This window comes from Spathaspora passalidarum (genome assembly GCF_000223485.1).
Source record: "Spathaspora passalidarum NRRL Y-27907 unplaced genomic scaffold SPAPAscaffold_3, whole genome shotgun sequence".
Taxonomy (NCBI): domain Eukaryota; kingdom Fungi; phylum Ascomycota; class Pichiomycetes; order Serinales; family Debaryomycetaceae; genus Spathaspora; species Spathaspora passalidarum.
The window spans coordinates 550,523-576,117 of NW_006767427.1; the positions used below are offsets into that span (position 1 = coordinate 550,523).

Sequence of the window (25,595 nt, forward strand, 5' to 3'; positions counted from 1 at the left end):
AAATTGTTTATAAACACAACTTATAATATAAACAATCTATCACCAGCAACAATTCAAAATAATAACAAATATACATTCGCCCCTGGCGAAAACCATATCGCACTACAGACATCTACCCAGACATACTACGTCCCTGAAGTATTCCATCTTGCACCAACCTCCATATCGGTACCACCGCTTTTCATCCATGATATTACGACCTCTCCACCATTATCGCAAATATACTTCCGGAATGCCTCTTATTTGAACGTGATTATCATAAACAACTTCCCCATAAGTAAGCTACGAATAGCAGGGAGGATAATCGGGGAAGTGTATCGATCAAGTAGGGCCGACCCCAGCTATGATTTCATCTTGTTGCGCGTAGATGATTGTTCGGGTGACGGGATATGGTGCAAGGTGCCAATATTGGAGTATTCGCGTTCGGGATTGAGGTTTGACCTGAATTATGGGAAACTTATCGAAATTACAGGGAAAGTGTCTACTTGGGCTAACAAGCGAGAAGTCCATGCAGAGACCGTGAATATTATTGGAGGGAATACCGACATTTCGGCAGAAATAGACTGTTGGAAAGAGCGAATGGAATATAGAAAAGAGATACTTGAACCCGGATGGGTTTTCATTCCAGAGGCAACATCGCAGGGTGATGTTGTGGTGAGGTTTGATACCCAGGAAACTAATAAACGACAATCTCGAGCTGAGCTTCTATTAAGTGATGAAATACAGGAGAATACTGGAAAAACATCTTCTGATAGTATGAATTTGTACCAAAATGAAGATACCTGTATGATGATTGTGGATAATGAAACACAGATTAAAATTTTTACTAATCTTCAACTTGCCATTGAAATGATTAAATGGATAATAGCAAACAATTTTGTTGAATTCAAATTAGCCACGCTATTCTACGATCAAAACATCGCCAATCTTTTAGATATCCTCACTAGGAACCAACTAGCCGCGATTGAGATCCCCAACCATGAAAATCTCACATTCAAGCAAGCCAGAAAAGTCGTGTTTCAAAGAATACGACATGATTTGCAGATAAATATGAATCTAATATCCGTGACAAAGTCCCAAAAGGTCTACCTGAATAATTTACAAAAACTATACACCCATTTAAAGACATGTCTACTGAGAATACGACAAAGAGGAGTCAGCAACGAAGTTCTTGATGTGGTGTACTATTTGTCAGTGGTTAAACATCGCAAAGTTATTGGTGATGGTCTAGGATATAAAATAGTTAATGCAATCATCGACTATATTATTGTCGATGATTTGCATGACCGGGATAGTTGGCATTACGATCCCCGGAATATTCAATGGAGTTATATAGGAGATTTATAGAGAAGTGTAAAATTAAACTTTGGTGTAATGGTTATGTGTAAACAAATAATGACAAAACAAAAACTTTAGTATAGATAAAGGTTAAAATTTAAATTATCCAAATTTAATTAAGTTAATTATTCTTCAACAGCATCCAGTAAACTTGGAAAATAAAAAGGTAGATAAGATAAGAAGAAGAAGAAAAAAAAAAAAGAATACCCAAACAACAAACAACCATGACAAGAATCACCACCCATATTCTCAACACTGTCAATGGTAAACCAGCACACGACGTAGCCGTTGAGATAAACTTGGTAGAATCAAATCCAGTTCCTCATTTCACGGCAACGACTAATCAAGATGGACGTATAATTGAATGGCAGTACCAAGATAAGTCAACAACTAATCAATTCCCTAGTGGAGAATACAAAATTAAGTTTAACACCAAGAAATATTTTGAAAAGTTGGATCAAGAGACCTTTTATCCTTATGTTGAGATTACATTTACTGTTAAGGAGTCCGATGAACACCTTCATATTCCATTATTGATTTCCAATTATGGGTATACTACATATAAAGGGAGTTAACAAAACTGCGTCTTGACGAAAATTTCTGGGCTCAATGCTTACATCTAACCATTACATGTTCACGTTTTTGATTTGAAAAACCTATATAGCCATAGGAAGTAGCGTCTAATAAAAAAAAATGTAACCAACTCAAGCGTGCGTAAACCACTTGCTATTGTTTTTGCAGCATTATTATATTGGATATAAGATCCCGCGGGTGAACCGGACATAGTACATGGCAGTTGACTTTACAACTTCACTACTTTACAACATACCTAACTAACTCAATGGCAATCGTTACCACACATGTCCTTAACACCGTCACTGGAAAGCCAGCAGAAGGAGTTATTGTCGAACTAATTTCCGTGTATAAAAACACAATTCCGGCATTCGTGGAACTAACCTCCAAAGATGGTCGTGTTACATATTGGACAAACCAATATGGACATCCATTTACTGAATTTCCCAAGAGTGTTTATATTTTGAGATTTCATACTCGAGAATATTTTGAAGAGCTTGGTCAGTCGTGTTTTTATCCTTATGTTGAAGTTACCTTTAGTGTGGGGGAATCCGATGAACATATCCATATTCCTTTGTTGGTTTCAAATTATGGGTACTCTACATATAGAGGAAGCTAAGAGTAAAAAACCAACCCAATTAATTTCCATAAGGCATATAGCCGCTCTAAATATTAACGAGTTTCTTTATAATTCGTAAATACATACATAGACTAACATCAATAGAAGAAATGAGTGTTTTGTTGAGAACTTTCATGAACCAACATTTCATTACATTTATAATTGTTCAATTCCTCTTTAACCTTCGAGATCTCTGACCTAGAATCCGATAAAAGATATTGAGTAATGTCTTTATTAAACCTCTTGTAGAGTCCAGCTGGGAATGTTTCATTAATGGCAATTTTATTGGAAAAGATCACCTTCTTTTTAGCCGTTACTGAATGACTGCTATCTTTCTTTTTCAATATGGGAGCTGTTGCGGTATTACTAACAGGAACCAACTCAGAGTTCGTCAAATCTTCAAATTTCTTCATACTGATTTCAACAGATTTAAAATCTTTGAACTGGCGAACATATCTAAGATGCGAGGGAATGGTACGACGCTGTTGCTCGCTGAGAACATTGAAAAGGTAGTTTAAATCTCGACTGTCAATAACCATACTCATGATATCTTCTTCCTGGTTTTCGTCTTCTTCCATCAGTTCTTCATTTGTAGTACATAAATCTGATTCCGGGGATACCGGAAGTGATGACTTGTTACTACTTTCAGCTTCAGATGATTCTTCTTCAATTTCCTTAATAACGTTCTTGTCAATATTGGTCAATTCCTTTTCGGCGAATGCAGTCCAGTATACCTCCTGTTTTAAGAATTTTATGCTTTCATCATCAACTGGATGTTCATGTGGTTCCTCTACTTTACCTTGGGTACCCTCATTAGCTTCTTTTGCAATTTGTTCAACAGTTTTATCTTTTGTACTCGGCTCAACTTTTTCTTCCTTTTTTTGTTCTAGTTTCTCATTCTTTTTATTCAACTCTTTTTTAAAAACAAATTCGTAAATGTCAATATCCTCCTTTAATTTCTTATCAAAGGTATCAATAACATCATCAAACATACTCTCTTCATGCTCAAAGCGAGGTAATTCTTCCAATTTCAATGATGTCATGCTGAACATCGACATCCGATTATGTGCAAGTTCCTCTGGTTTTGATTCTGGCATTCCACCTTTCTTACGGAGCGTCTTGAACACCTTAGCACTATGGCTATTGACTGATGAGGAGGTTTTGTGTGAGGTTGTTGTTGTTGCTGCTGCTGCTGCTGCTGTTGTTGTAGCAGCAATTCCGGCAGAAGCAGCGGAAGAGTTAGGAGAAGTGTTGGTGGATGGTACAAATTTCTTCAAGAACAGCTTGATCTTGCGTGGACTAGCCTGGACTGGGGGAGGATCAACTTTGCGTCGTGGTTGTAATGGCAATTTTATCTGAGAATGTATCTTGGTATTTGCATCTGAGATTTCCTGAATCTTGGATTGGATATCTATGTTTGGTTGTGGTAAATCAGTATCTGGGTGTTTCTCAATAAGTGGTGAAACTGGAGGTGGTTTACGACGGGTATATTTGTCCTTGGAGAGGTTTAACGTTGGAACTGCGCGTGCTGGAGGCTCAAGTGTTTGTTTCTTGGTTGGGGCATGAAGATCGGTCAATGAACTGAATTTCGCCTTGAATGTGTGACCAGGTGAACTTAACAACGAAGTATACTTGGCATTAGCTGATGTTGGTGTTTGTATTTTTGGTTCTCCAAAGACATCAGACATGGTGGGAGCTGAAACAACTCTAACTGATTGAAACGCATCTGCAGGAGGTGCCCTTATTCCTATTGATAATACTGCATGGTTCGAATGTAATCGCTTGAGCTCACCTCTTGTCTTACTTCGTATGTCTGCTGGTTTATCAACTGGGGGTGGTGGGGGTGGTGATGTTTTAACTGAGGTTGCTGTTTTAGGTGTTGATATTTCCTCAAATCGAAGCGTTTTAGATTCTATTTTTGGAGATATTTTAGGTACAGATACTTCATCGGATGGCGATACAGTTAACGACTCCTTACTTGATGTTATTTCTGGTGATGATTCTTTAATTGATGATAAGTCAGTTGACGATTCTCTAAGTGGTGGCGTCGTTTCTTCAGTATGTGATTCTTTAAATGGTGATATTTCATCAAGTGGGTGTGATTGATTCGTTGCTGGTGTATTATCAACACTGGTATTTACTTCAGGTATAGCATCAAGCAATCCGGTAGGAGTTTGAACAATCATTACATCACCTCGCGGAGGGACTTCTTCTTGAGTGTCATTCAACAATTTTTCCAACTCTTGCATATCAACATTGTCAAAGTATCGTGATGATCTTTTGGGGGTATTTGGTGATGATATTGCACTATTGGAAGCAGATGAAGAAATGGTAGGGGAAACAATTCTGATCGCCCGTTTGTTATCGATGTTTATGATACGTGAGGTTATAGATTGAGGAGTAATATTGACTTCGTCTTCTTGCAGCGTCTCCTTATCAGATTCTTCAGACTCGTTTTCTACTTCTTGTAACGTTTCTGGAGAAAACTTGGCGGTTGCAGACTCATGTTGGTAGGCATACACATCAACAAACGATTCAAAATCATCATCAATGTCAGGCTCAGGTAAAGTGCTTATCTCACTATATATACTCATAGTCCCCGGTGATCTGTGGTTGACCTTCTCTCTAGCTATAGTGGTGGTAGCATAGGTTTGATCATTGCGTGGTGAGTTATTGGCGGTGCAGAATTCTTCGGAAGTGCCATCAGAAGATAATTCAGGGTTCAGGTGAGTGGCTAAGGAAACCAATGTATTCTTGTAGGTGTCGTTAGTATGATTATCTGCTGGGTCGGTATTGGTGGTGGAAATCGAGGTATCGTAAGTTGTATGGTGTTCATTTGAATGTTGAGAAATTTGGTCTGATGTCACTTCAGTTTCATCTTCTGGTGAATCAAGTGTGAGTTCAATGATCACATCTTTTTTGGGCTCCGTTGCTTCAATTTCATGACTGTTCCCTATTGCTTCTGCTTGAAGAAGTTCTTCGGGTACCTCAATTAGCTCTAAAGTATTATCCCCACTATCATCCTGTTTTTCCTCTTCGTCTGGCAGTTTGTCAGTGGCTTCCTCTTCCATTTCATCAGTATGAACACTGGTACTTGGAGTGTCTGATACTAGACTTCCACTAGACTTGGACGCCGATGACGATAAACTGGATGTATGAGAATATTGTGCCATATTTTCTGCCTTTAGGAGGTTATTCGATTGAAACCTCGGTATTCCTTGATTCTTCAAGCTTGTACTGCTATTACTATGATAATTCTGGTAAGGTATCATCACCGGTGGTTGTTGCAATGGTGGCGACAGAAGCGGAATGGTAAAGAATGAGTCGGTACTAATGTTAGTTGGTGTATCATCTCTACTTCCTCTGATATTTTTGGTCAAATGCATCTTATTTAATTTCTTAACATTCAGGTACGAGGATGCACGGGGCACTGTGGCACTACTACTAGTAGTACTGACACTAGCAATACTTATTTGGTCATTACTGGTATTCTCGGCGCTATGCACCGAATGCTCGTCAGTATCATGGACATTAATCTTGCTTGGACGCTTTCTCTTGGCAGGAGTAACACGAGGACGAAATACCTCACCATTGGGAAAATAATATGTACTGCTGCTGGTAGAAGAATTGGCTGAACTAGCTAGGTTTTTTGACGACGACATTTCGAATCCGTGGGGTATATGTGGTGAATTTGGGTAATTTCTGCCAACTACTGATTTCTTGTGAGACTTCTTTGTGAACTTCGAATCTAAAGATACAAGGTTATCAGTAGAAAGATCGTGTCTTGATATTGTTGTGGAAGAAGCAGATGGTGCTGCGGATGTTGTTGTGGAAATCGAAGTTAACGAATTTCTTCTGGAGTATGTTTTTATCATAATTAGAGTTTAAGCTGTACCATGTATTAAAAGCAAGTGGGAGTAAATACCCAATAAATTTGTTAAGCGAAGGTGTGATAAATCGGCAAAGTTTTCAAAATTTAACGTGTCGCACTTGGAATTAAACTTACTTGCCAAGATAATTAGCAATTGATCCAGTACCAAAACGAAACCAGTTAGTTGGAGGGTTGATTGTTGTGGTCTTAATTTGGTGGTAACTTTTCCCCTGGTAGGAAATAAAAAAAAAAGGTGTCTCAATTATAAATTTTCGTTTAAAACCGTACACCACAAAAAAAAAAAAAAAATAGAAAGTTTTGATTAAATAAATCAGACCCGTTTTTATTTTTTCAAAACTTTAAATTGTATATTTTAAGGGGTCAACGAAATTAGACTTTACTTGCAAATGGGATCATTGGAAATTCAACTGATGAGATGAGCAAGAGATAGCAACTATTTAAACCTAGGGGAGGGCGGCGGGGAGACAGATGGCAAGCATCGTTGCCATATACCAGCGTGCCAACCTCCCCCATTGTTGTTTGTATCTTTTTTTCTAACAACAATGGGAGTAAACAAGCTAAAAAAATAATTGAAATTTCGTGTTTCTAATTTGGGATCCGCCCTCCAGCCAAACCATCCCGGTTTAGTCCCTTGCGCGCTGAAAATGTCAATTTTTCTGCCTAAAACAGATAGAACTTTACTTTGTTATGTGTACCTTGCGTTTCCACTTGGTTAGTTGACAAGCAATGTCGTGCATTGTCCTGTCACCTATTGTGGCATAACCCATTCTATTCTGATTCACCCTGGGGATCACCGATTTAATAATATTTCTCCATTGTTTATTGCCAGATTACGCTGATTTCACCTCCCGATAAAAAACGTTCGCTTTAATACCTCCGATTTATACACTAGACTTGGATGAAGGTTTAATTTAGATCTCTCGTGCTATATTATTAATTTGCATGTGTTGCTATCTGTAGCTTTATGTGTCACGTCATATTTTTTTTAGACGCAGATCGGGTTAACTTTGGTATGCACCCCCAATCGAGTATAGCATATTTTGAGTTTATTAGGCCTTCGTGCGATCAACGCGACGGAAAATTTTGACGATGATAAACGACTATGCATTGATGTTTGGATGCACGCATGGATATTTGCACATTTTTTAATATTATTCGGTGTACATAATGAGGTAAGCTATTGGTCAATAACTTGCAGATTTGGATGTTATTGGATATCTTATTCTATTTTAATTTGCTTCTCGTGCATGAGATAATTTTTCTGTAGAATGTTCTTTAGTTTGTAATATATTTTGATTTGTGGCTGCGAAATTTTTACAAAATTACCTTGCAACACATAAGCTATAACAACTCCCTATGAAATTACGTATACCTCTCCTATTACTATTCCAGCTTGTCTTCATTATAGTTGCACAAGTTGCAACTGGGTTAGACCTAAAAATCAACAATCAAGAAATCCCTGAACCATTACACTATGTTAAATCCAAATTCCGTGAATATATTCCTATACCTGAATTACAAGACAAATTAGAGATTCCTATAATTAATCCCATGCAAAAGACCATACGAGAATCATTTATTCCAGATAAACCACCTAAACCTAAGAGATTTGGCATCAGACTGTTTTTTAGAGGTGAGAAACATGAAGATAAAGTGACGAGTATGAGTGTTAATGGTGATACCAAAGATCCAAAAGCTGGTGTTGACAGTGACGAAGAAGATGAACCGGAAGATTCATTAGACAAAGTAAAGAACAACATTGAACCAATCCATTCACCAAAGTCATGGGTCAAAGAATTCCTTATATTTAAACAGAGCAAGAAAATGTCCATGATGTCTGTGCAAGAAAAGAACTCCCTACGTACCAGGATCAAAAACTATGATAGCACCGAAAGTAATCCTTATGATTTAAAAAAGTGGGTTCAGTTGGTATCTCTGGATAAGTCCGACGATGAACTGAATGGTATAACCAAAAAATATTCCAATCATAACAATGGTATTAATAACAACAACAACGAGATTGAAATTGACATTGATGAGTTTATTAAGTATTTGGTTAATGAACAGGGATTCAATCCAGCAGATTTGCAATTCTTAAAAACCAAGAATCTAGATTATGGATTAGGAGAGATTGAAAAAGAGTTGAATAAAGTTAAGGACCAGAAAAGAAATCCGAAAGTAATTAAAATCGGAGGAGAGGAAGAAAGTTTGGGAAATAAGATCAAAGTACATTCATATTTTGTCATTTTTCTTGTGGTTATGATATTCGGTTAAACTTTATATATTTAATAAACATCTCTTGTGTTTTTTTTTTTTTACTCATCAAGCTTTTCAAGTACTTCAATGTTTGTAGATCCCAATCTCCACATGATCATCATCAAAGCAGTTCGATGCGGGGCAAATTTCCGAGAAGCAAACTCCACATAGGCATCATGAACTGGATTCCAGTTACGTTTAGAATCATTCTTTGCAAATTTTGCTTTTCTTTTCAACCACACTTGTATTGCTTCATCATCAGCACATGCCTGCTTAATCTCTTTCATCAAATCTGGTCTTCTTGTTAAGTATTTTGCCATCCCTCTAGCAATACCTAAATCATCCTCAGCGAAAACATCCATTTCTCCCAATGTAAATATGGAAAACATTTTAGCACTCCATACTCCAATCCCCTTTAATTTTACCAACTCATCAACAATCTCCTCCAATGAGCTGTTTTCGTAAAATTCAAGGTGGGTTAATTTGCAGTTAGGATCAGCGAATGCTTGACTTATACTTTCGACATATTTAGCCTTCATATTTGACAAACCTGCTGATCTCAACTGATCAAAACTGAATTTTAGAGTTATCTCGGGAGTGGGCTTCTCCCCATTAAACAACGCCTTGAACCGGGCCTCAATAGCACGTGCAGAGGCTCCACTAACTTGTTGAGAAATCACCGACGCGATCAACGAATACCAATAATGGCAAATCACGTCTTTTGGCTTATCCGATTCAGTCTTGGAAAACCTAGGGAAGTTGGCATGAACAATGGCAGGATAAAGTGAGCGATCTACCTGAAGTATGTGTTCTATTCCGGAGATGAACTCAGGTGTATGATACGCGACATATTCCTCAGGAAGGGCCAAATCATCAGGAATTGAAACATCCTGGAGAAGATCTTCTAAATCAGATCTTGTCTTAGTAAGTGCTGGCTTCTTTTTGATAACAGTTTTCTTTTTGACAACAGTCTTCTTGACAATTACATTCTTGACCGTATTGGTGGTTAGAATTTTATTAACAGACCCTGGGGTCGTGGACTTAGCTCGGGTAACAGCAACCATTGTATAACTTAAACGTGAACAAAATCTTCTCAAAGGAATCACTATGAAATAAATTAATCAAACCTAATGATGCTATTGCAATAAAAAGAGACGTGTTTTTGTAATTAGAGCAAAGTCATAATGGAGGCGATCCATAATGAATCATCTCGGTGAAATTTCGGTTAAATCTCGGAGATAAGTTTGGGAGGTAAAAAAAAAAATAATAATAATAATAATAATAAAAAGCAAAAGCATTTATTCTATTTAACTCTACAACTTACTTTGGAATTTAATATCACCCAAGAACTCCTTTAATCTAGACTCAAACATAATCTGTTTGTAGTTTTCCCCATGTTCTTTCAAGTAATCGAAATCATTACGTTTACGACTATGGTTATAGGTTTCAACTACAAAGTCATTTAGAAGGGACAAAATCAAGTCTGGTGACAGGGCATGCATGTTGTGGTATTGATCCTTTAGTTCGTGAAGTTGTGCATGTTTGATCTTTTCTTGACACAATTTGCCAATTAATTGTGATGAAAGATCCTTGTTTCCTGATAAGATTCTAAGTGGTACCTTAACTTGTTCATACGCTGGATAACCGGCAGGAATCGCATCGTATTGACTGTAGTAAGATACGTAGTCTTGATATCCATCATGTTTTAATTGAACAGTTTGATAATACTTGTCGCGATTATAAGTATCTGGTATTTCATCTTCCATCAAATTCTTCAATATTGTAGGTTGGAATCCACGATAGAATGACTTATTCTTAAAATGGTCAAACACTTTGTCATACCAACTTTCACCTTGTTTAATATCATAGTTTAATTTAACATACCCACGTCTATACCAATCCTTTTGGTAGGCAATGAATCCTGGATCGGCCGCAGGATTACTAACACAAACTGGGTTAACCAATACAGAACAATCAAACAAATGAGGCTCTCTTGCAACAACTTGTAATGCAATAAATCCACCCATTGAATGTGCCACAATAACATTAAATGCCTGTGGATGCAAAAACAGTTGCTTCTCTTGAATCTTGACCAATTGAACATAGTCCTTAGCCAAATCATTCCAATCACAAACAGCACCTAGTTTTTCACCATTAACATAAGCAGAATCACACATGTTGATATGATCAGGAGCTAACACAGTGTCGATGTACATGTTGGGAATCAGTGCATACATATTGTAAAGTTGATCGATGTGATAGTGCCAAATACCTTTATTCATACCGTTACCATGAAGAAAAATAAAGTTTATCCGTTTAGCACCATATGGAATACAACGTTTAGTGACATATTTTCTATAGGCTATTTTGAGTTGATAATCTTCACTGAGATTTGATGGTTTTGGAAGCACAACTGAGCCAGGTGCCCGAGGATTGGCAGCATTGGCTAAACAAACGGTATGTTCGTAGTAAGGGGAGGATTCTGGATTTAACATGAGGTAATTTAAATTGGATATAGCTTAGAAATTGAAAATTCCAGTCTAATTCATAGGTACTATTTATATAATTAGCTTATCGGTGGTTGTTCCGGTGTGGGGCTGTAGAAACAACAATTTTTTTTTTTTGAAGCTCGGTACCAAAATCAATCAACTGTGGGATGCTTCCCGACGCGGGGTAAATTGAAAAATTCCCAGGCCAAATGAAAGACACATTTAGCCGAAAACAAGTTGTGGTTCCTAAGTAAAAATTTCTCACATACTTACCTGGCTGCTATCAGCATTGCTTTGTAGTGTCATATTCGTTTTACTTCAAGCTGTTTCTTAGGGGGGTCACAGTAGTTTCTCTCAAAATTCGATACCTTGGCACTGTTTTAGTAAGGTAATCCTATGATTTAATTTCTCCAATTGTACCCTTTCGCTAGCTGGTATAGTTGCAAATTGTTCCAAGAGACGAATTTTTAGATCCTGAAGGGCAACCACTTCTTCAAGACCCGTAACTATTTTTGGTTGCTTAACAGGTGACGTGATCTCACCTGTATTATCTCTTTTAACCGCAAATGACTTTAAAGGGCTCAGGAATATTGGCTCGTATACTTTCTGCTTTTCTGATTTTAATTCCTTCCTTTGAGGATACTTACTGTCTACTTGGTCTGCCTTGTATACGGTCTGATGTTGAGGCAGGACTACTGGAGTGGAAGTGGCTAAAGGCTGAAGATTCGCCACACCTACTATGTTTAAACTATTATTTAGATTGGCTTTTTTAGTTGAGCCTTCACTAATTGATGAATTAAAGCACGACCACGAAGAAACTACCAAGGTTCTTGAATTGGTTGTCTGGGATTTAAGTTGTTTCAATTTTGGATATTTGGATAAGAGGATTGAAATGGTCTTTTTGAAAGGAATATGGGGTTTAGCAGACTCTACCCACATTCTCTGAACCAGCACATTGTTTTCAATCTGCATATTGGTAAACTCACCTGTTAATATTCTGTGCTTCTTTTGCTTTGAAACAGTGGGTTGCAAAAAAAAAAAGGAACTAAAAGCACTCTGATGAATAGTTCTCACGAAAATTAATTTTGGTCAAACCGATACTGCTAGGAAACTATCACCAAAACAGTTAACACGCTACACAGCACACAACCAATTAAACCAGACTTATACAATTCTGGAATTTTAGCATATAATTATTAACCTGTACATATTATCACCGTCATTCGCTTTACCATTCGCAATAACCTAATAAACACGTCGCCACAACAAATAACAAAATCAAAATATTTACATGCACCAGCTGATGACTTCTATAAGTGGACTGTCTCGACCTTTCACAGGACAAATGTTCTGTTGTACAGGAATACCATCCTCCCAAAGAGAAGAAATGGCAACCAAAATAGAAACACTAGGAGGAAAGCACTACAGTGATCTCATGTCTGATGTCAACTATCTTATCGTGGGTGACCGGAATACAGAAAAGTATCGGTTCTGTATCCGAAACCGTGCAGATATCAAGTTTGTAACAGTTCAATCTGTGCTTAAAGTACACCATGCATGGATCAATGGAGAAGAAAATCCAGAAGAAATGAACATTGATAAATATTTACTTCCGATATTCCACAATATCAACATTTGCTTTTCACGTATCGACTTGTCAACATCACAGATTTCAGGTTTATTGAACTGTAAGTTCAGACAGAACAAGAGTACTTCATTTTCACCTTCCTCATTCTTTACCTATAAGAATCTAGCGACAATAGTTTCTCAAAACGGAGGCAAATCCACTGAATCCTTATCACTAACAAATACATGTGTAGTAAGTACCGATTTACGCGGGAAGAGATACGCCAAGGCTGTTGAATGGGATAAGCCCGTGGTTCATCCATTGTGGATATTTGATAGTTTGATTAGAGGGGCCGCTTTGGATTTTGAAGATTATGCATTGACTAATGATCCATTGGAGATGTATGAGCGTGGATGTAGCGTTTGGTCACAACTTGATCTAAACTCAACAGTTTCAAGCGAACGGGAAAAATCCACCACTCCTGTGCGTACAACTACATTGACTGAACTGAAGAAAATAAATAAATTGAAACGGAGCCATAATGATGAGATATGGAATTCGATAATGGATAAAACTAAAACCAATAGCAAACGACAGCAGATGAAAGATGACATCTGGGACGAAAATAACGACAACAGTGATAGCGACAACGAAAATACACAAATTGAATCTAAGCTGAAACAGGAGGATCTCGAACCATCCAAAGAAAGTCAATTGTTCCTCGGATTCAATTTCTTGCTAGTAGGATTTTCTGCGAATGAATTTACATTGCTTTCAAAAGCCGTTGAAAACCTTCTGGGTGAAGTAACCGATGACAGCACTGATAATTCCATAACCCATATAATACTTCCTGCATCTAAAGGCGGCCAATCCAATGCCATGTTGAAGATCATGCCGTCTTCTCTTCTTCTGAAAATCACGAATGGTTACCTAAAAGTTGTGACTGAATGGTTTGTCGAGAGATCTATGTATTATAAACGAGTGATGACGGATAGATGGTGCATGCCAATGAAGGGGCTTGCAAAATCGAAAAAGAAATTCAAGATTTGTATAACCGGGTTCACTGGGATTGAACAACTTCATATTGAGAAGCTTATCAGCTATTTGGACTTTGAATATTGTTCAAACTTGAATTCCAAACGAGATTTGCTAATTGTTAACATAAGCTTATTCCAACCCAATTTAAACAAGACATCACCGCAATTGTTCAATTATAAGTATAAGGACATTGTCAATTGTCCAATATACCAGAGTGGGAACAACAACTCATCTGTAGCTAAGATCTCATCCCGTAACAAGATCAATGCTGCCAAGAACTGGAATATCCCGATCGTTTCAATCGCATACCTTTGGGAGATAATGGAACTTTCAATGGGTAAATCAACCCTAGTTATGCCCGAGTTGATCAATTTGCAATGGTGTTTGTTTGCACCCAGCAATTACAGCAAGCCGAAGTCATTATTAGAATATGTCACGAATTTGCAGCAAGCAAGCAGTTCAGCGGAGAAGGGCGAAGAGAAGGAGAGTCAAAGTGATACCCAAGTAAGATTACCTTCACCCCGCAAGGCCAAGGGTAAAACACGCTATGGGAGACTTGGAGGTGCTCAATCGGTATCTAACAGCATAAAACGTGTGATTGAACATGACGAAGAACAGCAGACGCAAAATGAAGAAGCGTGCTTTGATATTACTAACATTGAGGAAGACGATGAAGAATTGAATCAAGTCAGATACCAAGACACAGATTCTATCCGGACTGAAGAGCAGTTGATGAGAAAGTTAAGCGGAACAGAAATGTTAGACCAAGAAAAGCCTCGTAAAAGGACAAGAACAAGAAGGAATTAGTATAGATCTCAATCAATCAATAAATAAATAATTAAAAAAATAAAATGCAACTAGGTCTGGAGCCCTAAAAATAAAAAACTCACATGACCTAAATAATACTGGGCAAAAATCTATTTTCGGATACTTGACCAATTTTAACATTATTTTTTTTTTTCCGAATAAATTGACTCACACATTTTGTTTACAATTTTGCAGATTACTCATTATTATCTATTTACATTTTACAGTTTAATTGGAATTTCAAAATTGATGAGAAGGAAAATTTTTTTTTGGGGGATTTTATATAATTCTGGTGCCATCCCTCGTTAAATTTCTCATTTCTGATTTCTCTTTTTCTTTCTTTTACTACACATCTTAAACATTAATCAAAATGGGTAAAGAAAAAACTCACGTTAACGTCGTTGTTATTGGTCACGTCGATTCTGGTAAGTCTACTACCACCGGTCACTTGATTTACAAGTGTGGTGGTATTGATAAGAGAACCATTGAAAAGTTCGAAAAGGAAGCCGCTGAATTAGGTAAGGGTTCCTTCAAGTACGCTTGGGTTTTGGATAAACTTAAGGCTGAAAGAGAAAGAGGTATCACCATTGATATCGCTTTATGGAAGTTCGAAACTCCAAAGTACCACGTTACCGTTATTGATGCTCCAGGTCACAGAGATTTCATCAAGAACATGATTACCGGTACTTCTCAAGCTGATTGTGCTATTTTGATTATTGCTGGTGGTACTGGTGAATTCGAAGCTGGTATTTCTAAGGATGGTCAAACCAGAGAACACGCTTTGTTAGCTTACACCTTAGGTGTCAAGCAATTGATTGTTGCTGTTAACAAGATGGACTCTGTTAAGTGGGACAAGAACAGATTCGAAGAAATCATCAAGGAAACCTCTAACTTCGTCAAGAAGGTCGGTTACAACCCTAAGTCCGTTCCATTCGTTCCAATCTCTGGTTGGAATGGTGACAACATGATTGAACCATCTGAAAACTGTCCATGGTACAAGGGTTGGGAAAAGGAAACCAAGGCTGGTAAGTCCACTGGTAAGACTTTGTTAGAAGCTATTGATGCTATTGAACCACCTTCCAGACCAACTGACAAGCCATTGAGATTACCATTGCAAGATGTCTACAAGATCGGTGGTATTGGTACTGTGCCAGTCGGTAGAGTTGAAACCGGTATCATCAAGGCCGGTATGGTTGTTACCTTTGCCCCAGCTGGTGTTACCACTGAAGTTAAGTCCGTCGAAATGCACCACGAACAATTAACTGAAGGTGTCCCAGGTGACAACGTTGGTTTCAACGTCAAGAACGTTTCCGTTAAGGAAATCAGAAGAGGTAACGTCTGTGGTGACTCCAAGAACGATCCACCAAAGGGTTGTGACTCTTTCAACGCTCAAGTTATTGTCTTGAACCACCCAGGTCAAATCTCCTCTGGTTACTCTCCAGTCTTGGATTGTCACACTGCCCACATTGCTTGTAAGTTCGACACTTTGATTGAAAAGATTGACAGAAGAACTGGTAAGAGTTTAGAAGCTAACCCTAAGTTCGTCAAGTCCGGTGATGCTGCTATCGTCAAGATGGTCCCAACCAAGCCAATGTGTGTTGAAGCTTTCACTGACTACCCACCATTAGGTAGATTCGCTGTCAGAGATATGAGACAAACTGTCGCTGTCGGTGTTATCAAGTCTGTTGAAAAGTCCGACAAGGCTGGTAAGGTTACCAAGGCTGCTCAAAAGGCTGCTAAGAAGTAAGTTGATCATTGATTTCTTATTTTACTTGGTTATTTTTCTTTAATTATATTTATATTTGAAATATATAATATATAAACTTTTCAAAAAAAAAAAGGTACACATTGTAGAGATGTAGAAGCGAAATTGCATTTAACAATAAGTTTAGAATTTGACATGGATCTTCTCCTGCATATTTGTATTTGTAACATCAATATATGTCAACAAATTTCATGTTGACATTTCTCATCGACTATTTCTCGAGACCAAATGGCAGACTATATCGATAGAGGAGTCAAGCTCTTTGACGAAGGTACCGAGCGTGATTATAATCACGCTACTGATTCTGAATACAAGCGTCTTCGTGCTGAAGCCGATCAGTTATATAAGAAGCGTAACCAACTTAGTCAAGAATCACAAGCTGCGTTTAAATCTGGCGATGGACAACGTGCTCATGAATTATCTGAACAAAGTAAAAAGATTTTGAGCCAAGCTGAAAATGTTAACCGTCAAGCTGCCGAGTATGTATTCCGTGAAAATAACGAAGATAGTGGACCTGACGAAATCGATTTACACGGTTTGTATGTGAAAGAAGCTGTTTGGTTTTTACAACAGAGAATCGCATATGCTGTAAAGACAAACCAGAGCCATTTACGAGTTATCGTCGGCAAGGGATTGCATTCAGCTAATGGTATTGCTAAGTTAAAACCGGCTGTTAATGATTTATGCCAAGAAATGGGATTGAAACATCATATAGATCCTAAAAATGCCGGTGTTTTGGTGGTTGAATTAGAAGGTAGTGATGCGGGTCAAATTCCGAGTCACTGGAATGGACAAGCTCCACAACAGGCATACCATGGTACTGGACAACCTCAATACCATCAACAACAACAACATCAACAACAACAACATTACCAACAACCATACCAACAACAGCAACAGCCACAAGAAGAAGGTGGTATTCTTGGATTGCTTCTCAAGGTGGTTTGTGCTTGTATTAACAGCAAATAGAACTAGATTAGATTTTGTAACAACATATACCCTACACCCTAGCTAATCGTATTTCATGTATTAAAAACAAAATGAGAGTAACTCTATTTTTGATATAAAAGAAAGTAAAAGGTTATTAACATCCACAACCACTTGATTCACCATCTAAATGAATATTAATGGCATCATTATAATCATCATTGACATCGCCACCACTAGCAGCATTCAATTCTTCTTGTTGTAAAGCCATTTTAGCAATAACTTCAAATGCCGCTTCAACATTAATTGAATCCTTGGCACTTGTTTCAAATACTGGATAATTTAATCCACCTAATTGATTATGAGTGATATTATGTAATTTCTTTTGTAATGAAGGTATCTTTTTAGAATCATCTACATCAATCTTATTACCTATTATAATAAAGGGGAAATCTTGAGGATTAGAAACGTTTGATTGAACCAAAAATTCGTCTTTCCAACTGGTCAAGTTATTTAATGACTTTTCGTTCGTGACATCAAAACATAAAACGCAACAATCAGCACCACGATAAAATGCTACACCTAAACTTTGGAATCTTTCTTGTCCTGCGGTATCCCAAATTTGCAATGTAACGGGCTTATTGTTATCAATAATAATTTCCTTTGTAAGGAAGTCAGCCCCAATGGTTGCCTTGTATTGATGAGAGAATTTGTTGTTGACAAACTGTTGCATAAGCGAAGTTTTACCAACACCTGAATCGCCTAAGATGATTACTTTTAACAACGTCTTTTTTCTTGATGACATGGCTCAATGTAAGTGTGATGTGCGTTGAAATTGTTGTTGTTTTTGAAGTTAACAAGAGTCTGAGTTTTTGTTTTCGGTTTCGGTTAATGGGAAAAAAAAACAGTATGATGGAATTCTAAGGAGGAGCAAGTGTGGGTGAGCTTTCTTGACAACAGATCTGTATACAGGATGTTTTAAAAGTTGACACCAGTTAAGTGGTTTTATGCACATTCCAAGTCATTAGAAACACTAGCTGATATTCCAAACAGTATCTACGAAAAGAATGAGATATAAATTGGGATATATTTGCTATAAATTGTAGTTTATTGCGCGAAGTTAATTTACTGGCGCCACACATGCATTTACTGCACAGTTTAATGTATCCTATTTAATAGAGAGGCACTTACAAAGAGGTGCATAGAGAAGCCTAGCAAGCATTACTCATCTATTGTTTACATCATAAACATTACTAATCCCATAACGCAAATCTTTCCGAGATATTTTCCTAGTTGAGTTAAACAATGAAATCGGACTTAAAAAGGGGGTGGAAAATGATGGAACGTTTTAGTCCCGCTCCGCTATAAATACTTCAAACATTTCCACGTTTTCAATTCAATTGTTGTTTATTCCTTACTCAAATAAACCAAAAAACAACTCAAATAAAATGTCTCAAACTGTTTCTATGCAATTGACCAAAAATTCCAAGTATAAGCTTAACAATGGGCAATACATTCCTGTTGCTGGGTTTGGGGTTTATCTTATGCCTGCTGAGAAAACTGCTGAATTAGTGTACCAAGCTCTTGTTGAAGGTTACAGACACATTGACAGTGCTGTTGGTTATTACAACGAACGTGAAGCTGCCCAAGGTGTTGCAAAGTTCTTGAAAGACCATCCAAACGTACACAGAAGAGATATTTGGTTTACTACCAAGATTAGAAACCAAGATCAAGGTTATGAAGAAACCAAAGAAAGTGTAAAGCAAATTGCAGCTGATGTTAAGGAGTATATTGACTATGTCGATTTAGTCTTGATCCATTCTGCTAAAACCAACAAGGAAAAGAGATTAGGTACTTATAAGGCACTTCAAGAATTTGTTGGCGTTAACCCTGTTCTTCAAATCAAATCTATTGGAGTTTCTAATTATGGTATCCATCATTTAGAAGAATTATTCAATTGGGATGGATATTTGATTAAACCAGTAGTTAACCAAGTAGAATTACATCCATGGTTACCTAGAATCGAATTACGTGAATATTGTGCTAAATTACACATTTTACTCGAGGCATATACTCCATTGACTAGAGGTGAGAAATTCACTGATCCAGAATTAGTTCAATTGAGTCAAAAATATAAGATTTCTCCAGCTGATATTTTGTTGAAATGGTCATATTTACAAGGTTTCATTGTGTTAGCCAAGACTGAAAACCCACAAAGAATTAGAGAAAACTTAGATGCATTGCCCGATGGACCTGGTGATGCTTTTGAAAACCCATTAGGTAGAAGAAACTCAACCTTGGGTAGATTAGATTTAGAAGTGGAAATTATCGAAACTTTGAACAAACCTAATTCCAAGGAGGTATTAACCTGGGGTGGAGTAGATCCAACTTTATGCGAATAAACAAGTGTTAGAGAGCTTTTATAGAACTTATAGATATCTAGATAACTTGCTTTTGTACTATTATTTACTAAATGCCGATGTAACCCCGATAACAAAATGTTTTGTTTAATTCACACGACCTTTTTTCGGTTCGGTATGGCGCAATGCTCCACAACCTCCCTCCCCTTCTCTGATAAGCACAAGCATTTTTTTGCCTTCCAAAAAAACAATACTCTTCTTCTTCTCTTTATACTATCAAGGGTTAAAAGTATGCTTCTTAAAACCCTTTTCACATCTGTAGTGTATGCTACAGTGACCCACGCTTTAGTCATTCCTGACGTTGCTTCATTCTTTGATATTAATACTTATTTACCAAATGTGCAAATCCCATTAATTAATAAGGAACAACCTGATAGTGATTACTTGATCTCGACTTCTGAAGGTATTTTGTCTAATCCAATCAACAAGATTGTTCCACATCACTATATTATTGTTCTCAAGGATGACTTATCTGAAACTCAATTATTTCAACATAGATCTTGGGTTGAAAACCAATACCAAGAAATGTTAAAGGTTAATACTCACCAAGGTCATTTTAATCCCTTGGAGTTTTTCCATATTGATAACTTCTTCCTGGGATATAGTGGATTTTTCTCTGATGAATTAATTAAACAAATTGTCGATAATCCGCATGTCTTGTTTGTCGAGCGTGATTCCGTGTTTACTGTTGACGAATTTGACGTGCAAGAGAATGCACCATGGGGTATTTCCAGAGTCAGCCACCGTGAAAATAACATTCTTAAGAGGGCCGAAGAACAAGATAAGAGAACTGGTGAATATTTGTTTGATAATGAAGGTGGTGAAGGTGTTACTGCTTATGTTATCGATACCGGTATTAAGGTTGAACATAAAGATTTTGAGGGCCGTGCAACTTGGGGTGCCGCTGTTGCATTCCCTAAATTAAAAATTGATGGTCATGGTCATGGAACTCATTGTGCTGGTGTTATCGGTTCAAAGACTTACGGTATTGCCAAAAAAGTTGAACTTGTTGCTGTTGGTGTTATGAACTTGTTAGGTTCAGGTACAACCTCGGATATTATCAAGGGAATTGAATTTGTTGTCCAACAGCACCAAGATGCAATTAAAACTAAGAAGGCTGGATTCAAGGGCTCCACCGTTAATATGTCTATTGGTGGTGGTATTTCTGAAGCTCTTGATTTGGCAGTTAATGCAGGTACCAAAGCTGGATTGCACATCGCCGTAGCTGCTGGTAATGATAACAAGGATGCGTGTGAATACTCTCCAGCAAGAGCTCAAGGTCCAATAACTGTTGGTGCCACCAACTTTAAGGATGAACGTGCAAGTTTCTCAAATTTTGGTAAATGTGTGGATATTTTTGCTCCTGGTCAAGATATTGAATCCACTTTTATTTGGTCAGATCTGATTGCCATGTCAGGTACATCAATGGCATCTCCTCACGTTGCTGGTTTATTAAGTTATTATTTATCTTTGCAACCGGATATTAATTCTGAATTCTATACCAACTTGATTGAACCAGCAACTTTGAAGCGAAGACTTACTACGTATGGTACTAAGGGTAGACTTACAAATTTGGATGGTGCAAGTCCAAATATTTTGGCTTATAATGGAGCAGGCGGTAATTTGACGGAATTTTGGAATTTGTGATGGGAAATAGTATTTTAGAATAAATAATACAAGTGAATTAAATGAAGCAGTATTGTAAGAAAGTAGTAACGTTACATGTTATTGAGAATGTTTGAATAGGGATATTGAACTAACCTGATTAAATCTTACATGTTGAGTTGTTGCAAAATCCACAGCGGCATGGTTTGCAGTAGTGGTGAAGACTCAAACCTGGGAAGGGGCAAGGGTGTGGTCAGATACATTGGTCAATGACATACTCAATGTTTTGAAAAAGTTGACCAGGAGTGTCCAAAATTGTGCAACATTTGGATTAAAAAGGAAAATAGAAAACTTTGAATAAACCTAATTCAAATGACGTTTCAAGATGAAGAGATACTGGCCAATAGGTGAGAAGTTTTCTCAGTATATTGCTAGATATAACCCGTTTAGTTTTGTACCCCTATACATATAGTTTGGATACAACCACCATATCGTAGTTAATATAGGTTGATTATCGTTTTGTTTAGGTATGCGCAGATAATCCTATACGCTATTCACTGTTTTAACTATGACTGCAGGAGATATTACCAGCCGAGCTAATAGTTGGCTTTATTCTACTACGTGATAATCTACTGACTACTTATATACCCATGACTGGACCTTATTTTAATTTCAGAAAATTTCTAGTTCAAGGCCAAAACAATTATTTCTAAAATCTTGTTCATTGTGGTAGCATTTCTCACAGTGATAAACACATTACTTATTCGAGATGTTGACTCCCTTAATAAGATTGGTTGTACAAAACCTAAAATTCCAGAGGAAAGAAAGGATCCTCCCATTCCTGCACGTCTAAATTCTTTATCGGATGGAATCTTGTGTTACTCAGGCAAAGATGCCATTCCAAATCAATATATTATCGTACTTAAGGATAATTTATCAGAAGAACAAACACAAAAGCACAGATATTGGGTTAAAGAGTATTACAACAGAATGGTGCAAGTTGCCCAATGTGATTGTAGGCCCTTACAATTTTTCCATTTTGACACTTCGTTACCGGGATATAGTGGATATTTTCCCAATGCTTTTATTAAAAGAATTGTGTCCAATCCTTGCGTTGAATTTGTTGAACTGGACTCCCGGTGCTCAATAGATAAGTTTGCAATCCAATAGGATGCCCCATGGGGATTAACCAGGATCAGTAATCAAGATAATGTTAAGTTTTTAAAGAATGTTAATGCACAGAAAGGTCCTTATTTATTTGATGATGATGGTGGTAAAGGTATTAATACGTACGTTATAGACACAGGCATTAAAACCAAACACATAGAATTCGAAGGACGTGCTAAATGGGCCATTTCACTTGAAAAGCCCAATATAAGAAAGGATGAAGGTGGTCATGGGACTCATTTTGCTGGTATTATCGGATCTAGAACTTATGAAGTAGCTAAAAAAGTTGATCTTTTTGCTATTGGAACTTTGAATGGTGAGGGAAACGATGAAATATCTAAAATTGTGAAAGGGATTGAGTTTGCAGTTAAGCATCACAAAAGTGCTACCTAAAACAAGAAACCTGGCTTCAAGGGGTCGGTTGTAAATTTATCCCTTTCCAGTGGGATTAGCATTGCTGCAGGTAGGGCAGTTAATAAAGCCACAGAAGCTGGATTGCATATTGTAATAGCAGCAGGAAATGAAAATATCAACGCTTGCGAGAAATCACCAGGAAGAGAAGCAGGGCCAATTACAGTAGGTGCAACTAATTCCTCAGATGCACTGTCCAAGTTTTCAAAATTTGGCCAATGTGTTGATATTTTTGCACCTGGTGAAGATATCGAATCGACATATATTGGTCCAGATGTGAAAATCCTGTCGGGTACATCAATGGCAGCTCCTCGCATTGCTGGAATTGTTAGTTATTTTCTATCATTGCAGCCGGAGATTTGGTCAGAGTTTGCTACAGGATTGATTAAACCACAGGATTTGAAGAAACGAATTACTAGATACGGCATTCGAGGCAAAATTACAGGCTTGGATGATACAAGTCGAAATATTTTAGCTTTTAATGGTGGTGGTGGTGGTGGTGGTGGCAATTTAACTGACCTTTGGATGATATGGTGGTATGAGCGTTAGATTTTATACATTATTGTAGTTTCCAATGTAAAACCAATTTTTAAAACCAATGAAATGCATTTAAAAGAGTGTAAGTAAAGCTGGGACACTTATATCAGGCTGAACTATTGAACAGAATTTATCCATGCAAATGGTAGCTCCCCCCAGTATCAAGTTTTTTTTTATTGGGAGTTCAACATTAGAAGCATCAAACCCACTTCCACCGTGTAACCATCAACATATGGTATCGAAACATCAAATTCCAGGTATTGTAAGCAATTCCAAAACGCGAAATTATGCAAAGAAGGTAGTTTCACTGCAAGATTATCTTTGAACATTGCTAAATCTAGTGTTGTTAACAATTTATTGCAACCAACATACTGACAAAATGATCAGGACCTCTATGTAGCAGGTTACACATGCGTATCATCGTAACAAACAAATAAAGTTCTGAAAAGGGTTAATAGGCTAAATAAGGTTGGAAATTCATCATCGTGCTCCATATGCAACATTATTTGTATAATTTGACGACCTGTTTCGTTCGGGTATGCGCAGCTGGTATTATCTAATACACCACGGCATGTTTTGGTTCTTGCCTGAAATCGAAAGCTCCAGCATTACTACTTATAGACCAAGGTTAGGCTAGGTTGTAATTTCTAGAAAGCTTGTTTCTTCTTGTATTCTTTATGCTTATCAAATCTTTATTTACTACCGTGGTATTTACTACGGTAATCAATGCGTTACTTATTCGCGACACTAATTCTGTTGCTGCAAACGGTTGTCCTGCACCCAGAAAACCAGAGAAAAGGAAGGAACCTTCCATTCCTAAACATTTAAACAACTCTGCCAATGGGGTCTTGTCTTATACTGAGGATGTGATCCCAAATCAGTATATTGTTGTACTTAAGGATGACTTATCAGAAGAAGAGCTGTATAAACACAGATGCTGGGTTCAAGAATGGTATAGCCAAATGTCAGACGTCACCCGACGTAAAGGTAGCTGCAAGCCTTTAGAATTTTTCAAACTTGATGATTCATTCCATGGTTATAGTGGAAACTTCCCAGACGAACTAATCAAACAGGTTGTAGAACATCCAAATGTTGCCTTTGTTGAACGGGATTCCAAGTGGAAATTACATAGGTTCACAACTGAGAAAGATGCACCATGGGGACTTTCCAGAGTCAGCCATCGAGACCCTGTTAACTATACCCAGAACGCAACAAATGAATTTGACTTTACAGGACCCTACTTGTACGACGATAAAGGCGGTACTGGTGTTACTGCATACGTTCTCGATACGGGTATTAAGACCGATCTTGAAGAATTTCAAGGCCGGGCAAGTTGGGGTGTGAATCTCGTATATCCCAACTTCACGTTTGATGTTGATGGACATGGAACTCACGTTGCCGGAACTATTGGATCCAAAACTTATGGAGTTGCTAAAAACACCAAACTTGTTGCTGTGTGTGTTTTGAACTCAAACGGAGGAGGGGAATTTTCTACTATGATCAAAGGGGTTGAGTGGGTGATTGAAGATCATAAGAAAGCAGTTAAAGCCAAGAAGAAAGGGTTCAAAGGATCGGTTCTCAACATTTCCATTGGTGGTGGCATTTCACAAGCATTTGACCAGGCAGTTAATACTGCTGCAAAAGCTGGTATACACGTGGTTGTTTCCGCTGGTAATGAACACCAAGATGCCTGTAATCAATCTCCTGCACGTGCTGAGGGAGTAGTTGCAGTCGGAGCGATCAATTACAGAGATGAAATGGCATGGTTCACCAATTATGGAAAATGTGTTGATATTTTTGCCCCAGGTGAAAATATTACATCAACCTCCATTTATCCACCAGGTACTGAGATAATGAGTGGAAGTTCAATGGCGACTCCACATGTTACAGGAATTATGAGTTACTATTTGTCATTACAACCCGATATTTGGTCTGAATTCTCTACGGGTTTGCTTGATCCAGAAGATTTGCGATGGAGACTTCTTAAATATGGTACCAAAGATAAAATCAAGTTGTTGGAAAAGGATAGTCCTAACCTCTTACCATACAATGGTGGTGGTAGAGACTTGACAATGGACTTTTGGATGATGTGGTGGATGAGGTTAAATGAAAAAAACAAGCAATAAATATATACACACACACCTATATATATACAAACATATAAATATGAACAATTATTTGTAA

The 25,595-nt window shown here is 37.5% G+C and overlaps 15 protein-coding genes across 15 annotated transcripts; 10 read left to right on the forward strand and 5 right to left on the reverse strand. All coding sequences in view use genetic code 12, as the record gives it.

The window, feature by feature from the left end:
- Positions 1-45: 45 nt before the first annotated feature.
- STN1 (Stn1p) lies at positions 46-1,347 on the forward strand (the record flags this gene model as incomplete). The annotated part of the gene is made up of 1 exon (XM_007374375.1): positions 46-1,347. A coding segment is annotated over one exon (1,302 nt), but the record flags the coding sequence as incomplete, so codon positions are not given.
- Positions 1,348-1,446: 99 nt separating this feature from the next.
- On the forward strand, positions 1,447-2,020 carry SPAPADRAFT_60268 (uncharacterized protein; the record flags this gene model as incomplete). Its single annotated transcript, XM_007374376.1, is given in 2 exon segments — positions 1,447-1,535; positions 1,554-2,020. 1 exon segment carries the CDS (start codon positions 1,563-1,565, stop codon positions 1,911-1,913), a length of 351 nt encoding a protein of 116 aa, XP_007374438.1.
- A 28-nt stretch (positions 2,021-2,048) lies between these two features.
- Positions 2,049-3,361, reverse strand: SPAPADRAFT_60269 (uncharacterized protein; the record flags this gene model as incomplete). The annotated part of the gene is made up of 1 exon (XM_007374377.1): positions 2,049-3,361. A coding segment is annotated over one exon (265 nt), but the record flags the coding sequence as incomplete, so codon positions are not given.
- A 2,798-nt stretch (positions 3,362-6,159) lies between these two features.
- SPAPADRAFT_60270 (uncharacterized protein) lies at positions 6,160-6,633 on the reverse strand (the record flags this gene model as incomplete). The annotated part of the gene is made up of 1 exon (XM_007374378.1): positions 6,160-6,633. A coding segment is annotated over one exon (235 nt), but the record flags the coding sequence as incomplete, so codon positions are not given.
- A 1,145-nt stretch (positions 6,634-7,778) lies between these two features.
- On the forward strand, positions 7,779-9,863 carry PGA46 (Pga46p; the record flags this gene model as incomplete). The annotated part of the gene is made up of 1 exon (XM_007374379.1): positions 7,779-9,863. The coding sequence occupies one exon, from the start codon at positions 7,779-7,781 to the stop codon at positions 8,694-8,696; it is 918 nt and encodes a 305-aa protein (XP_007374441.1).
- Positions 8,738-9,742, reverse strand: SPAPADRAFT_60271 (DNA-3-methyladenine glycosylase II; the record flags this gene model as incomplete). Its single annotated transcript, XM_007374380.1, has 1 exon — positions 8,738-9,742. The coding sequence occupies one exon, from the start codon at positions 9,740-9,742 to the stop codon at positions 8,738-8,740; it is 1,005 nt and encodes a 334-aa protein (XP_007374442.1).
- A 104-nt stretch (positions 9,864-9,967) lies between the features above and the next one.
- SPAPADRAFT_60272 (uncharacterized protein) lies at positions 9,968-11,277 on the reverse strand (the record flags this gene model as incomplete). Its single annotated transcript, XM_007374381.1, has 1 exon — positions 9,968-11,277. The coding sequence occupies one exon, from the start codon at positions 10,892-10,894 to the stop codon at positions 9,992-9,994; it is 903 nt and encodes a 300-aa protein (XP_007374443.1).
- A 1,193-nt stretch (positions 11,278-12,470) lies between these two features.
- SPAPADRAFT_137185 (protein kinase activating protein) lies at positions 12,471-14,579 on the forward strand (the record flags this gene model as incomplete). The annotated part of the gene is made up of 1 exon (XM_007374382.1): positions 12,471-14,579. One exon carries the CDS (start codon positions 12,471-12,473, stop codon positions 14,577-14,579), a length of 2,109 nt encoding a protein of 702 aa, XP_007374444.1.
- A 370-nt stretch (positions 14,580-14,949) lies between these two features.
- Positions 14,950-16,326, forward strand: TEF1 (translation elongation factor EF-1 alpha; the record flags this gene model as incomplete). Its single annotated transcript, XM_007374383.1, has 1 exon — positions 14,950-16,326. One exon carries the CDS (start codon positions 14,950-14,952, stop codon positions 16,324-16,326), a length of 1,377 nt encoding a protein of 458 aa, XP_007374445.1.
- Positions 16,327-16,572: 246 nt separating this feature from the next.
- On the forward strand, positions 16,573-17,313 carry SPAPADRAFT_136394 (uncharacterized protein; the record flags this gene model as incomplete). Its single annotated transcript, XM_007374384.1, has 1 exon — positions 16,573-17,313. The coding sequence occupies one exon, from the start codon at positions 16,573-16,575 to the stop codon at positions 17,311-17,313; it is 741 nt and encodes a 246-aa protein (XP_007374446.1).
- Positions 17,314-17,356: 43 nt separating this feature from the next.
- On the reverse strand, positions 17,357-18,126 carry YPT72 (Rab family GTPase; the record flags this gene model as incomplete). Its single annotated transcript, XM_007374385.1, has 1 exon — positions 17,357-18,126. The coding sequence occupies one exon, from the start codon at positions 18,074-18,076 to the stop codon at positions 17,429-17,431; it is 648 nt and encodes a 215-aa protein (XP_007374447.1).
- A 520-nt stretch (positions 18,127-18,646) lies between these two features.
- SPAPADRAFT_60276 (uncharacterized protein) lies at positions 18,647-19,763 on the forward strand (the record flags this gene model as incomplete). Its single annotated transcript, XM_007374386.1, has 1 exon — positions 18,647-19,763. The coding sequence occupies one exon, from the start codon at positions 18,720-18,722 to the stop codon at positions 19,671-19,673; it is 954 nt and encodes a 317-aa protein (XP_007374448.1).
- A 138-nt stretch (positions 19,764-19,901) lies between these two features.
- On the forward strand, positions 19,902-21,816 carry PRB1 (Prb1p; the record flags this gene model as incomplete). Its single annotated transcript, XM_007374387.1, has 1 exon — positions 19,902-21,816. The coding sequence occupies one exon, from the start codon at positions 19,923-19,925 to the stop codon at positions 21,336-21,338; it is 1,416 nt and encodes a 471-aa protein (XP_007374449.1).
- A 708-nt stretch (positions 21,817-22,524) lies between these two features.
- On the forward strand, positions 22,525-23,469 carry SPAPADRAFT_65952 (uncharacterized protein; the record flags this gene model as incomplete). Its single annotated transcript, XM_007374388.1, has 3 exons — positions 22,525-22,585; positions 22,624-22,779; positions 22,927-23,469. The coding sequence occupies 3 exons, from the start codon at positions 22,525-22,527 to the stop codon at positions 23,421-23,423; spliced, it is 714 nt and encodes a 237-aa protein (XP_007374450.1).
- Positions 23,470-24,088: 619 nt separating this feature from the next.
- SPAPADRAFT_65953 (S8 family peptidase) lies at positions 24,089-25,595 on the forward strand (the record flags this gene model as incomplete). Its single annotated transcript, XM_007374389.1, has 1 exon — positions 24,089-25,595. One exon carries the CDS (start codon positions 24,089-24,091, stop codon positions 25,535-25,537), a length of 1,449 nt encoding a protein of 482 aa, XP_007374451.1.